This window comes from Diadema setosum, chromosome 7 (assembly GCF_964275005.1).
Source record: "Diadema setosum chromosome 7, eeDiaSeto1, whole genome shotgun sequence".
Lineage (NCBI taxonomy): Eukaryota > Metazoa > Echinodermata > Echinoidea > Diadematoida > Diadematidae > Diadema > Diadema setosum.
Genome location: NC_092691.1, coordinates 39,855,422 through 39,871,229, shown reverse-complemented (window position 1 = coordinate 39,871,229; position 15,808 = coordinate 39,855,422). Strand labels below are relative to the sequence as shown.

Below are 15,808 nucleotides of genomic sequence, written 5' to 3'. Positions count from 1 at the left end.
GTATGGCCAGCGTCATGTGAGGGCTTCCTTTACTCGGTCAACAATTGTCGAAACCTCAGCCATGGCTCCAAAACCTGAATGGCAAAGAAAGAGAGAGAGAGAAGAAATACAATACAGATGTACCAAACAAATACAGGATTATGCTCAAGACATGAGGGCAAATGCTATTAGGAACATTTATTCTATCCACATGGAAAACAGTGTGAAATAGTAGGAATGAAAGTGTAAACTGGCAAAGAAGCAGAAAGAATATGAAAGAGACAGCAAAAGACACCAGTTCTTTGTCACATTTAAAGTGTATTGTTGTCCATTTTAAACATGATATTGGCAAAAACTGAAATAATAAATGACATTTCATTGTAAAGGAAAAGTGAGAATGTGAAGAAAGTGGATTTACACCTTGTAAGTTCTGCATGAACTTCTTACATGTGTACATGCTCACCTTGTCTTTTTCATTCCTTTCAAAATGAATGAGAAAAAAACAACACAAGAATGAGTAGAAGTACATCGTATCTTCTATCTGTTCATTCAACAAGCTAGTCATTTCATACCATCAACAACATGAACAAGACATGACCTTTGTGAAAATGAAGGTTTCTTCATTCATTGTTCATGCAGACTTTGATTTTGATGCTTTTGTCTGCATTAACAACAAAAGAAGACTTTAATAGAAGACAACTTATTTTTGGTGGGACAATGTGTATATATTAATTGTATAATGACCAAAAAAAAATGAGAATGAATACCACATTATGATCCAGAGCAGAAGGGGGAAATTTTGCAAGAGTGCTAAAATTATCATCAGGGCTTATTGGACTCTCTTAGGGTCCTGATTACCTTTGGGAGCAGTGATTTAAAAAGTGTTCAAGATATCACATTTGATGCATGTAGGTCTGTTGTACCACAAAACATCTTACCATATGAAATTTTTTGCAATAAGGCAAGGAAATATCAGTATTTTTCTCAATAAACCGTAACTGTAGATGGTTTAGTCTGGAAACATTTTTCATATAACTATTGTTCACATTTTGTATATTCATCAATACTTACCATCTATTTTATTACTTGAAATTTTTACATTGCTTGTTTCTATCCCTAACTCCAACATTTTAGAACTACATTGTATTTTAAAGCACTAATGCTGGGTTTTTGTTTCATATGCAAATGGTAAATTATGTCTTTAACATGAACCAATCAAACAATTTCCCTTCTCAAGCAGCTCAACGGCCTTTACAGCACACAGTCAAAATGTTGAAATACAACGTGGCACTCATAGAAATTTCCCCAACAGATGTCATCCAATATCAAATAATGGCAAGGTGTATTCGTGCATCCTACTGGCACGGCTATTAGAACAGATGCTTAGGGTTGTGTTATATCAAGTAGGATTGTTTTACACATTATTTTTGCCAAGTGCAAGGATACCGGGGCACGTGAACATTCAAGGCTGAAAGCTGAAGTGGCAACGCTGTATCTTTTTATTTTATTCTCCTCCTCGTGGAATTCAATGGCCTCTTGTGAAAGTGATGTAAATGTATGCTGGTCTGTCCCACAGGCAAGAGCATAATATTTCACCTGATTATAATCACGTAGTATACTCCCCAGTACAACTGCCAAGTGTGTATCTTCAGATAGAAGATCTCACACTACATTAACTAGTACCGTAAAACCAGAAATATTCATGGCATAAAATTTGTGCGAATTGGAGCCAATGGTCTTTTTTTTTTTTTTTTTTTTTGCAGCATGAAATTTCGCAAATTGTCACTGGCATTCAATGCATTATGTAAACAAGAACTTCTGCCTGCATTTGATTTTGCAAAGCCTGGCTCCTTGTGAAATTAGCGAAAACTGATTTTTCTTGGGCAGTGAAAGAGCACATGACCATGCTTCCCGCACAAAATAGAGTAGAAATAGGAATTAATATTTACCTTAAAAGATGTCATTACCCGGGTAGTTTCATGACAAACAAGGCTTATGAAATTACATTTATAGTTTCATAAAGTCACTCCACTTCTGTCACACATGGAATAAACATTTTCCAGTGATCCAATAATCTTTCTGAATTTGCATGGATAAATCAACATATATTCAAATTCATGAAATTCTTCCGTCGAGATGTTTTCATTGCAACTGATTGACAAATTGCCCTATACATCGACGTAAATAATAACTGATTTGTCAATCAGTTGCAATGAAAACATCTCGACGGAAGAATTTCATGAATTTGAATAACAAAGCAGTACCCGCTGCATGCTATAAGGATTAGAACCAACACTTGCTGTCGGGCAAAAGCTCGGTGGTCTAGTGGAGATGACGCCTGTCCGGTGATCAAGAGGTCGTAGGTTCGAATCCTGCTCGAGTATGTACGCCATGATTTTTTATCATGGCTACTACTAAAACACTGATCAATTCAGTGCTTATTTACGTTGATGTATAGGGCAATTTGTCAATCAGTTGCAAAGCAACATATAGTTTGGGATATCTTTCCCTTCAACTATTCCACCACACATGAGTCACTTTTATCTCAATGCAATGAAGAAAATAAAAATAGCAAAGCTTCTGATAACAGTTATCCTGCTCTGTACCAGTTGCTTTCTATTAAAGGCATAATTCACCATTTGCAGATGAAACAAAAAACTCAGTATTAATGCTTTAAAATAGTTGTAAAATGTGAGTCAGGGATCGAAACAACCACTGTAAAAATTTGAATCCGTATAATCGATGTTAAAGGGTGTGTACAGTTCTGGTCGGGGTGAGGATTTAGCTTTTAACGTTTTGCGAGATATTCAGAAACCACTCTATGAGATGTCAAAAGAGCATGCAATTCTAAGGGGTATCAAAAGTTTATTTGATGAAAATCTGTTTTGAAGTGGCTGAGATATCCAAAAACAAGGTGAAACAAAGAGATCCTAATAAAGGTGGGGCATGTCGCCTTTTATTATTATCACTTTTGGGGATATCTCAGCCATTTGAAAACCAATTTTCATTAAATAAACGTTGAATCCTTCTTAAAATCACATGCTCTTGCATATTTCATAAGAGGTTTCTCCTTATCTCACTTAGGAATGTTCAAAACATGAATCCCCACCTCAACCACTACTGTACAGTCCCTTTAAGTGTTGTTAAATACACAAAATGTGAACAGTAGTTATAATAAGAATGTTTCCAGACTAAACCGTCTACAGTTACGGTTTATTGAGAAAAACACAGATATCTCCTTATATTTTAGGCTTTATTGCAAAAATTTTATATGGTAGGATGTTTTGTGACACGACAGACCTGCACATGTGCATCAAAGGTGATATCTTGAACATTTTTGAAATCACTGCTCCCAAAGGTAAACAGTACCTTTAAGGTTCCATGACATTTGCATCTTTGACAATAAGACCCCGTTTACAGTGCGAGGCTCGGCTGCGGCTCGGCCGCGGCCGAGCCCAGCCCCGCTTCAGTGTAAACGCGCAAAAGGCCAAATGCGAGGCCAAAATTGGCCTCGCATTTGGCCTCGCTCTGGAGGTGGTCTCGGCCGCGGCCGAGCCGCGGCCGAGCCCGGCCTCTTCTTGGTGTAAACACAAACTGGGCCAAATGCGCGGCCAATTGCGCGGCCAATTGCGCGGCCAATTTTAGTCTGGCTTCCAAACCCTCTGCCTGTATCTTTCGCTATTCAGGATATTAACCCCCTCAACGTCGAAAACTAGTATAGTTTAAGGTGGTTTTGTCCTGCAAAGTATTTTTTCCTTCGGCAAAGGCCTTTGCCCGAACGGCGACTTCGTCGCCACGGAATTCATTTGGCAAAGGGTCTGAAAACCAGACAATACCAAATTGCTTTTGTTTACAAGCAGAGCGCCACTACGACAAAATATTGAAAGGTTTGAATCAAAAGCGCGGCCGAGCCCAGCAGTGTAAACGGACAAAATTGCGAGGCTCAGCCGCGCAATTGAGGCCGAACTCGGCCGCGGCCGAGCCGCGGCCGAGCCCGGCCCCGCACTGTAAACGGGGTCTAAGCCAGTTCGGAGTTAGCTCATGGGCACATTGGTCTGAATGACCTTTCTTTTTTCTCAGTCGGTTAAGGGGCTTTTCACTCGTTTTCAGAGCGACGTAATGCATAAGCTTTACGCAACGATTTATGGTATTCATCAATCCTGCTTAAACAAAGAATGAACTGGCATAGACCAGATGGCCAGAATGATCTGTCAATCAACACTTGGGAAAGCATCCATTTCATTATCTTACATTGAATGTAAGAACAACCTCTTTCTATCGATATTGCCAAATACCACTTTTGCTGTCAGGTGGATGTGCTGGCAAGCAGCATTCATAAGGATTACATGAATAATCATTATACATAATAATACATCACTGACGCTTATCCCAGTGACTTTAAAAACCAACGTGCCTGTTGGTCCGAATGACCTTTTTTCTGCTCATGCGCAGAGTGGAACTCTGAACTGGCTTATTGCTTCCATGAAACATCTGTACGCAAAGCCGAACATAAATTCTACCAACAAACATAACCCTAAGCCTAATCCTAATCCTCATATTAAACTAAACCTAAAACCCTATCACGGCCCTAACTCTCTAACCCAAAGTCCTGGGAGAAAATAAGACCAGAGCAATTGTCACAGGAGCAAATGTCATTTCACTGCTTTCTAAACACTTTGAAGGGATGGTATAGTATTGGTTGAGGCGAGGATTCAGCTTTTGGCTTTTCCATTTTATGAAATGTTCAAGAACATAAATTCTAATCGAATTCAAAGTTTATTTGATAAAAATCAGCTTTGAAATGGATAAGATATCCAAAAACAAAATAAAAAAACAAAACAAAATAAAACAAAGTGACCCTAACAAAAGGTGGACCTTTTATTAGGATCACTTTGTTTTGGATATCTCAGCCATTTCAAAACTGATTTTCATCAAATAAACTTGCGATTCTTCTTAGAATTATATGGTCTTTTATATTTCATAAGAGATTTCTCATTATCTCAAAAAATCATCATAAAAAAACATGAGAAACCAAAAGCCCAATATCAACTGAATCTGTACCATCCCTTTAAAGACATGAATAAAGAAGAGAGATGATTATCAAGACACACTAACCTTTATCACCACAGGCGAGAAGTTTCTCCACGCAGGGAATCTCAGTGTATCCCCATGACGACAGCTCAGCAACCTGTCGGGCCGTAATGGGATGCTGCCACATGTGGGTATTCATGGCGGGACAGAACAGCAGGGGGCGACTCACATCCCACGCCCGCACCACGCAGGTCTGAGGTTTTGACAAAAAGAAAACAACAGCAGCAGTAAGATCAAAAGCTTTCCTCTCTTAAAGGCATAATTTACCATTTGCAGATGAAACAAAAACCCAGCAATAATACTTGAAAATAGTTCCATAATGTGAGTTAGGGATACAAACAAGCAATTAAAAAATTTGAATTAGTATAATCAATGTTCAGTATTGTTCAATACATAAAATGTGAACGATGGTTAAAATAAAAATGTTTCCAGACTATACCATCTACAGTTACGGTTTATTGAGAAAAATAGTGATAACTCCTTATATTTTAGGTTCTATTGCAAAATTCTTATATGGTAAGACGTTTTCTGATACAACTGACCTACGTACACATATGCATCAAATGCGATACCTTGAACATTTTTAAAATCACTGCTCCCAAAGGTAAACAAGACCTTTAAGTGCGATATAGTGTATAAATCAGGATTAAAATCAGGATTAAAACTGAGAAGAGAATTTAACTTTTGGCAATAAAAACTGTTCTTTTTACATACAAGGTACAGCAGATTAATTTTCTCTGTGCACATTATGGGAGACATTGTGTGCATTTACTATGTATGATAAAATATAGTAAAGCAATCAAAAACTTTTAGTTACACTCAGCAATGTCAAAACTCAATGGCCCGAATTCACGAAGGTGGTACAAATGAAACCATGGTTTAAACCATGGACAAAAACCATGGAGTGCCAAGTGTCGCATGGAATATTTCGTTACGAAATCAGTCATTTCGTCGATGAAATCATTATTTTGTGACAAAATGACAACATTTTGTAACTTAATGAACATTTCGTCCACGAAATGATAATTTCGTTAACGAAACGGTCATTTCATCGACGAAATCACCAATTTCGTAACGAAATATTCCGTGCGACACTTGGCGCTCCATGGTTTTTGTCCATGGTTTAAACCATGGTTTCATATGTACCGCCTTCGTGAATTCGGGCCAATATGTCTCAAAAGTGGATTGAAAAGAAAAAAAAAATCTAAAATAATGGCTAAAGAGGGCTTGTGTGACGTCTCTATCTAAGCCAAAATTGAAGAGAAAACTACATCTCCCCATTGAAAATGAAAGGTCTGGTAAAAATTGATAGATTCTAACAAGGCTGATATCATTGATATTAACCCCTTGAGGATGTGCTGACTTTGCTACAGCACACATTTCCCATAGACACCTGCCCGAGTATACTCAGGACACATCTTTAAGGGGTTAGGATGTGATGACAACATACCCAGGCTCTTATAAAGGTAACTGTGATTCAGAGAAGTCCAAGCATACACTGGTGAAATACAGAACTGTCCCAGTCAAAGACTTTTGTAATGACTAGAGATTCTATGAGATTTAGCTTTTAGAAATAGATAACACACTCATTCAGTTTCATTATGTTTTTTTTTATTGTATTGTATTATATTGTATTAGTTTAGTTGTTGTTTTGTTTCCTGTTTCCTGTCTCTATCATAATGTATTGTTGATTTTGTAACGGCGTCTAATCTAAGTTCTGTTTTGATATATATATGTTTCACTCAAAACTGTGATTTTAAATTATATTGTAAAGGAAATCTCCATTTCCAAGCCCTAGGCTTTTGCATGATTTCCTCCTTTGACTCACACATCTATGTAAATATTTTATATGTGATTTTATGAAATGAATAAATTGAAATGAATTGAATTGAATCATCAGAGTAAGTTATGCCACCCTATTATGCAGAGTGAATAAAACTGAGGAAACAATAATCACCATCAAAATTTATGTGGACGTGTTTCTGGAGGAAAGTTGACCTTGATTATAATATTTCCATGAATATATCACTATCAAAAAGAAAAAAAAAATTACAATCATGACTAATGACAGTCATTAAACATCAACAAAACCAGGGACACGAATGTTGTTGTGCTATGGTGGTGGGGAAGAGCTATCAATTTTTACCAGACCTTTCATTCTTAATGAAATGGCATGATGTATAAATGGCAGTGGCTGTCACGGTTAATCAGTACATGCATGACAATGCAACAGCGCCATCTCTTGTCCTCTAGCAGAAAGGTGTGAGCTACTCCCATCTCTGTTGCTCCTAGTTATGGACTTAGTACAAAGAAAAGCACAGAGTACATTGTACTGTGTTGGTAAGGACAGAGTAGCTGATCGTAAGTACACGATAGTTACAGAGATGAAATAACAGCTAGGTAAATACAGAAGGAAAGGTAAAATGGAAAAGCAGAAGAAGGACACAGATAACAGTATCTATGATTAAATCTCAACCCTTACTATCTGAACCTACATGTACTTAACTATGTAATACTATAATTATGATACATACATGTGTGATTTCTACTTTTCATTTTATAAATGACTGATCGAGACGATAAAGAGATAAAAATAATTTTGTGAAAAGGAATTTGTGTATATGAACTGGAGATAAAAATGAAAAAGAAAACAAACCCAAAACAAAGCACTAAGAAAAGGAAAATTACTGAGAGATTGAATTCTGATAAGATTGGTGTGGTAGAATGTAGCATACGTGTGATTAAATATGATATTAAATGGGTTAGTCAAATACTGGTTAGTGATTGGCTAAACACAGTCAAGCGATGGAGGAACATTCATTATGTTTGCCCATGGGCGTACATTTTTTGTTATGTTCTCCCATGGGAAAACATTTTCACGTAACAAATGACAGAAGGCCTAGGACCGTGCGCGCACAGTGAATTTGGCTCTTCGCGAGCGAGCGATCAGAGTGCGCTGTGCTACCTGGTGGTTGACGTTGACGTATTTGACTAACCCATATCACAGATGATGACTTTTGTTGTCAGTAACATGTACCAAACATTCCACCCTCAGGGTTTGAAATGCTATTTTGGGAAGCTATAAGTCCCTCGACTTCGTCTCGGGACTTACAACCTCCCTCAATAGCATTTCAAACCCTTCGGGTGGAACATTCGGTATGTTCCCTCCCCCGCCAGTCATCATCTATATAATGGTACTTTCATCTGTGTCATAGTTTGATATCCTAAAGCTAACCTATCACAACTTCTGGTAACATTCTATGTGTCTTAAGTGCTGATTGGCCTAGAAAACCCTATAACGTTGCACACATTTATATTGAAATACCCGGACACAGGCAGGGTTCACTTTAGGACACTTTGAAACATGCATGTATTCAGTCATTAACCTGTTGAGGATGAGTGCCGAGCAGGGGTCTATGGGAAATGAGTGTTGTGGCAAAATTAGCCCATCTTCAGCGGGTTAACAGCAAATATATCATACTTGGTGATGATGTTGGAAAGGTGACGATTAAAACATTACAGTTCATAAATATTCCAAAGAACTGAAATTGAAGCTGCCTTACAATTGTACGTTCATTCTTCATGTTGCTTCTTTGACATCCTTTTAAACAAGATACATTGTAGAATAACATAAAATGAACCAAACAGAAAGTATTTTGTTGTTGTTGGTTTTGCTGTTGATGTTGTCAGTAACTGATGACAAGGTGGAGGTGAATGCCATGGCAACAACTAATTCATCTCTTGGGACTGAATCAGAGAACCTGCCTGGAGCAATTGGGGATGGATTGGGGGGGGGGGGAGGGGGTCATCTGTAATCATACATTTACATCATCTAAGTCTGGCCTCATTCAGTGCAAGTCTTTCAGGCAATAGAGCTATCCAGTAAACTTCCATGCATTGTATCCAGGCATGTTTGCTCAGGTGCCCAGCGAAAATCAAATTTGTGCAATTCATCTCTCCACCACTCCCATCCCCCATTCTCATCTCTTACTCTCTTTCTCTTCCTGCAAGGAGAACAGAAACCAGAACAATCCAAGGGATGCGGTCCCATGCATTGAACCTGGCAGATATATGTTCAATCAGCATCTGAGCATTTACTCAAACATGACATTAATGGGAATCTAAAAATGATGAGAAGCAGTACAGCATATCAAGTGATCTATGAATACACTCAACAAGCATACCTGAGAGATAGTCTCCTAACATGAGAGAGATGAAAGACTCAGGTATTGTAAAGGTCACCGCTCTCTTTTGATGTATACCTTTCAATTCCTGCTAAATTGTGTGGTCCGAGAATAGCATGACCACAAAATTCTGGCTAAAAATGCCTTCAAGTTTGGCTGAGAGATTTCTAAGAGTACCCATACTTCTTGAATTTAACATTCATTGTTTCATCTCAATATTGAGGACTTCCAGGAAACTGGATTAGCATTCCAGACAAATCGAGAATATCAAATCAACGATGAATGATGAATTTGTGGATAAATGCTAAAAAGACACTGTGACGCATGCATATCATGCTGGTTCAGGTTTTAAGCTTTTGTTCTCATGTATTTAACTATTGCACAGATAACTACTTTCCCTCTATTAAGAAGTAAACATTCCAAGGTTCTTAGGTGGATATAACTTTACAATGGAAATAATGCGGGGGTGGAAAAGAGGGCACACACACGACCTATAACTACCTTTTTTCTATAATAAAGGTTCGTTGAAACATAATATCCTCAAATGCATCCATGAGCATTACTACACTTTCAGTCAATCACGACTAACTTCTTATCTCTCACCCTCATTCTCTTCCCAAGAGAAGAACTGAAACCAGAATAATCCGAGGGATGCGGTCCGATACAATAAACCCTGGCAGAAATATGTTCAATCAGCATCTGAGCATTTACTCAAACATGACATTCATGGGAATCTAAACATGAAGAGAAGCAGAACAGCATATCAAGTGATCTATGAATACACTCAACAAGCATACCTGAGAGATAGTCTCCTAACATGAGAGAGATGAAAGAATCAGGTATTGTAAAGGTCACCGCTCTCTTGATGTATACCTCTCAATTCCTGCTAAATTGTTTGGTCTGAGAATAGCAAGCCCACAAAATTCTGGCTAAAAAATGCCTTCAAGTTTGGCTGAACAAGTTCTACAATACCTATAATTATCTTAAATATAACATTCATTGTTTCATCTCAATATTGAGGACTTCTAGGAGTCTGGATTAATATTCCAGACAACTCGAGAATATCAAATCAATGATAAATGATGAACTTAGTATACGAATGCCAAACAGGCACTGTGATGCATGCAAATATCATGCTGGTTCAGGTTTCAAGCTTTTATCCTATTGTATTTAACTATTGCATGGGTTTCTACTTTCCCTCTATTAAGAATTAAACATTCCGAGGTGGATATGATAGAAATGATGCGGGGGTAGAAAGGAGGGCACACACACGACCTTTAACTACTTTTTTTTTCTTTCAATCATAAAGGTTCATAGGAATACAATATCATCAGATGCATCCATAAGTATTACTACACTTTCAATCAATCATGACTAATTTGGTGGTGGGTGGCTAGTGCTGTCCTGTTTTGAAAACAAATATCCGAGATTTGAGGGGGAGAAAAAATAGGGTGCAAGAGAGGGAAATGAAAATATTGCATCAGTGTACATTAATAGCTGTGCCCGGGGAAATACCATGGAGTCCAAGCTTTAGCTATAGAACTAGTATCTACTGGGTAAGTATCACTTGTTTACACAGTCTTGCTGGCTACTCCCTAAGTCTCATTATTCTATTGTTATTATTGTCGTTAGTATTCTAATTCTTATTCTTATTATTACTATATCATTATTACTACCATCAGTGTTTCTGCATTGGTTTTGTAACATTTACTATCCCAAATCTGGTGCATTCAGATCTTTCTAGTGCCTACTCCTAGTTAAAACAAAAGTTAATAGGTTATCCTCAAGTTTTTGCTAATGTGATCAGGTTATACCAAATTTTAACCTTTTGTAAAGTAAATGAATATATGCAAAGTATGAAATGAATTAAACAAATCACATATTGTTTTCTAACTCTCTTTTTATTATTGTACATCAAGCAATTGTAATTACCTCTCATATACCCCATGCCAACACCTTATAATGATTTCAAATCACATTTTAGGGACTAAGCATCCCGTCCCCCCCCCCCCCCCTGTTTCATCCCAAGCCTCTCACGCAAGAGCATTTTTTATATTTTGAAAGTAAGTTATAGATTTTTCCCAAGTTGTCATACTTTCAAATTTTGCTTTTTGTGTAACCCCTCCAAATCTCTTAGCTCATTGATTACGATAACCCTGTATTACTTCATGATTTGTATCACAAAATTGTGATTTGCACTTTATCGTATTATCATAATTTGTATACCTTTTCTTTGTAAAATTTTACTTGTAAAAAAATTGCATAAACCATATAAATGAAATGAAATAAAAAATTACAATATCTGAAGACAATATTCTATAGTTGCAGTATATAATTATGCAAGAGTTGTTATGTGTAATTTCAAATGAGAGTATTATTTCTAAACCCATTGAGCATGAGCTGATTTTGTTATAAGTCACATTTCCCATAGACACCTGCCCAAGTATACTTGGGACTAGTCTTCAACAGGTTAAACAACAAAGTCAATAAATGATGACACACAATTATACAAAACTATTTTCACTTTTTTTTTTCTGAGCTCACCTCTGGTAAACTATTTGCACATTTTTTTTTTTCTCTGAGGTCACCTCTCCCTGATCACTTATGTCACTTATTCGAAGAAAACTCAGAATACCATAAGTATGAAATCAGATCATCCTCACTAATTCACATTCCAAAACATTAAAAAATCTCATTCCAATGCACAGTGTGCTTTTCTGGTCCCAAGGTGTGGAATAATCTCCCAGCCCATTTAAAATCTGCATCTTCTTTGAGTTTATTTAAATGCCATTATAAATTGTCTTTCTTCTTTTGAAATAATAGACCTTTTTGCCAGTATGATCAAGTTTGTTGATGTTTCTTCTCTTTCTTCAGTAACCTGTACATTATAACAGCATTTCAATACTTGGAATCCACTTTGCATACACTAGTTGTTGCTGTGTCGGGCAGGCCTCGTGCGAGCATTCAGGTTGCCAGGACCAACCTTTGTTAAAATGACATGCATAAGATTTAAATATATCGGTAAGGGTGTTTACTCACAATCCAGTTGGAAACAGCACATTTCACTCATTGTCTTGCTTACATTTGTGCAGAGGTTTCACATTATTAGCATTTATAGATATGTAATGTTTAAAGGACAAGTTCACCTTCATTAACATAAGGATTGAGAGAATGCAGCAATATTATTAGAACATATCACTGAAAGTTTGAGGAAAATTGGACAATCCGTTCAAAAGTTATGAATTTTTGAAGTTTTTGTGCAGTCACCGCTGGATGAGAAGACTACTGCAGTGTATGATGTCATATGCGTACAACAATATAAGGAAAATACAAAGGAGAATTTCTCAAAATTTCATCTTTTGAAAAAAGTACACATTCCCTTGTCTCGTTACTGACATATGTTATGGGTAATATTATTCCCATTGCCTTTAGAAAGAGGCAAGTCAAGTGCTCTTTTATTATGCGAAAAAAAGTGAAAATATGTTGAATTTTCTTTATATTTTCTTTACACTGTTGTATTCATATGACATCACGAGCCTTAGTAGTCTCCTAATCCAGCGGTTCCAACACAAAAGTTTTAAAAATTCATAACTTTTGTATTGATTGTCCAATTTTCCTCAAACTTTCACTGATGTGTTCTACTAATATTGCTGCATTCTCTCAATTCTTATGTTAATGAAGGAGAACTTGTCCTTTAACTTTGATACATGCAACTTTTGCTAGGCTGTAGCTCGTCACATATTTCCATACTTACTGTAGCCCCTCTGTTAGGCTGCAATGCTTCTCTTTGAGGAACATCTCATTTTAATATTGTCATGGGAACTATTATGTTTTTGTTGTTTTTGTGTTTGTGATGTGATGTATTTTGTTAGGCAGCTCACCACAAGCTCTGCTTTTTGAGGTTCAGCCTTCCTTGTACAATCCTATGTATGTGATGTACAACATGAAAAAGATGGAAAATGAATGTTTTACAAACTTGAAACTTGGTAAACTTCTCATGTCCATATTTGCTTGGGACTATATTATTTGCGATTGGTGTCATAAATCACCACAAATTCATGATTTTAATCATCCTTACCCTGGCACCACAGAGATACGAAACGCTGCATAGTGCTAGGGACAATAAAACCAGGTAGGGCTGTATGAAATGATATGATAAAAGACAGGGACCTACCAAGAGGTTATCACAGATGCCGCTGGACACTTTCCCCAGGGTGTTGGCATCCAGGGGTGCAATGACCATCAGGTCCGCCCAGCGTCTCAGCTCTATGTGCAGCACAGGGTCAGACAACTTGTTCCACATCTGGTGACATCAAGCGATAATTATTGACAGGACCCCATTAAAGTAAAAAATACATGTATGCCTTCGCAATCTAATTTGACTCTTCATGTACTGGAGTATTTTATATGCACTGTGCAAATGTTTCTCATTACAAATACATACACAGACACATGTGTTTACGTGTATGTTGATACATGTATGCGGATTTGAATTGATATGTTTATTATATATATATATATATATATAGATAGATAAGTGTGATAATGAAATACAGTTACTGTAGTGTGTGCAAAGAAGAGATACAATTCTCCTGACTTGGATGCCAAGCCACATTCTTATGTACTTTATCAGTCACATTCTGGTGTGTGCTGTGTGTCACATTCTTGTGTGTGCTGTATCAGCACAAATTTGTTACTGAGATTCATGGGAAATTTTATTCCAGGTAGTAAGTTTTTATTGATAATGTTGTCAGTGTTCCAGATTTTCATAGGATGACATGTCAATATTTTTTTTTATGTGCTTTATCAGCCTTATTTTTTTGTTTATTTGACTGTGTTTTGCAACTGTTGTTATATTATAACACTTGGGTTTAAAAAGTTATTTAGATTAGGTATAGAAGAAACAGGTGCAATATTTGATGTCATGGATGTATTTCTTGTTAAGTTTTTTTTTTTACTGTTATTTATATATGAATAAATGACATGTGTGTTGTTATCTTTTGTGCTTTATTTTGAAATGTGTGCTTTATGTATGTGTATCTATGTATGTCACTTGAATCATGAAGACTTTCCATTTTATGGACAATAAAATAAATGAAATGAAATGAAATGAAATAAAAAGAAATGAAATAAAATGAAATGAAGTGATTAATAATACTACGGAACAAGTAGATAAACAAACACACACTCATACAAGACATAGAAGCTACCCATTAAACTGAAGAAAAAAAATGATGAGAATGAGACTCTATAATCTGTAATCTTTGGCCTGTGCTACAGCAAATCATCCACTATTGGAAAAGCGAGAATGTATTTAAGTCAAAACATTGATCTGAGTGTTATCACCCTAGATGTAGTTTTTCCTCCATCTTTTGCCACACATCTCTGTGATCAGGGGGTGTATAAATAACAAGGACTGACTAGGGAGGGATACATACCTGCCATTCATCTTGATCACGATAGATCCGTACGCCCGGGGGCAGCGTCGATTTGTCAAAAAACTTGAGGGCGTTTTCCGTCACCAAAACACGGACCTCCACCTGAAGAGGGAGACACAGGAGAACACGGCGGCTTTTATTTGAACAGTGACTACTGCAATTTCACAGCAAGACAGAATCACATGGTTCTTGCTCAAAGCAATTCTTTAAGATGACGAGTTATCTCCATTTTTGTCCTCGAATAGATTATACAATTTAACACACCGTTGGAGTGTAATCTATGTGACCTCACATCATGAAACAAACTAAAAAGTTGCCAAAGAAGATTGTCAAGTTCAGGTTAAAGATCCTGAAAGCCAAGAATTTCAAGGTTTGAACTCATGACGGTGTGATGTGTTCCCAACCCCTTACAACACCTGAATGAAGATTCACCAGGTACATTTGTATGTTTCTCATGGGAGCAAACAGCATATTTGAAGTAATTAGGGTCTATTGAAACATAGGGACTCACAACAACAGGGGCAGATCCAGGAATTCTGTAAAGGGGAGGTACCTTTACAAAATTAAGGGGGGGGGGGTGCACGTGCCCCCCTCCCCCATCTTTTTATTTTTATTTACAGTGTACTTTGTTTTATCAAAAAATACAGAGGGCGCGCGCACCCGGTGTGCCCTCCTCTGGATCTGTCACTGCACACTATTATTGTCTTGATGAGAAATGGAGCATTAAAAGCCTCTTATGAAATATGAAAGAGCATGTAATTTTAAGAAGGATTCAACGTTTATTTGATGAAAATTGGTTTTCAAATGGCTGAGATATCCCAAAAAGTGCTAATAATAAAAGGCGACATGCCCCAACTTTATTAGGATCTCTTTGTTTCACCTTGTTTTTGGATATCTCAGCCATTTCAAAACCGATTTTCGTCGAATAATCTTTTGATACCCCTTAGAACTGCATGCTCTTTGACATCTCATAGAGTGGTTTCTGAATATCTCGCAAAAATGTTAAAAGCTAAATCTACACCTCGACCAGAACTGTACACACCCTTTAAGAGATTGTCATATCATCCTGCATTCTATTCCTTGATTAATTCAACTTAATCAGCTCTATTGCTAAGT

The 15,808-nt window shown here is 37.0% G+C and overlaps 1 protein-coding gene across 2 annotated transcripts in view; it reads right to left on the bottom strand.

Annotated features, from left to right (window-relative positions):
* LOC140230798 (phosphopantothenoylcysteine decarboxylase-like) overlaps window positions 1-15,808 on the bottom strand; it is a 72,132-nt gene continuing 56,324 nt past the window's right edge. Inside the window, exons 3-7 of one of the 2 annotated variants that reach the window (XM_072310939.1) lie at window positions 14,693-14,794; window positions 13,429-13,557; window positions 5,095-5,263; window positions 443-458; window positions 24-74 (exon numbers count right to left, since the gene is read on the bottom strand). In XM_072310939.1, coding sequence (XP_072167040.1) covers window positions 56-74; window positions 443-458; window positions 5,095-5,263; window positions 13,429-13,557; window positions 14,693-14,794 — 435 coding nt within the window. In that variant the 3' untranslated portion in view covers window positions 24-55. Of the gene's footprint in view, window positions 75-442; window positions 459-5,094; window positions 5,264-13,428; window positions 13,558-14,692; window positions 14,795-15,808 lie in introns of both variants that reach the window. The other variant, XM_072310938.1, reaches the window with a different exon arrangement.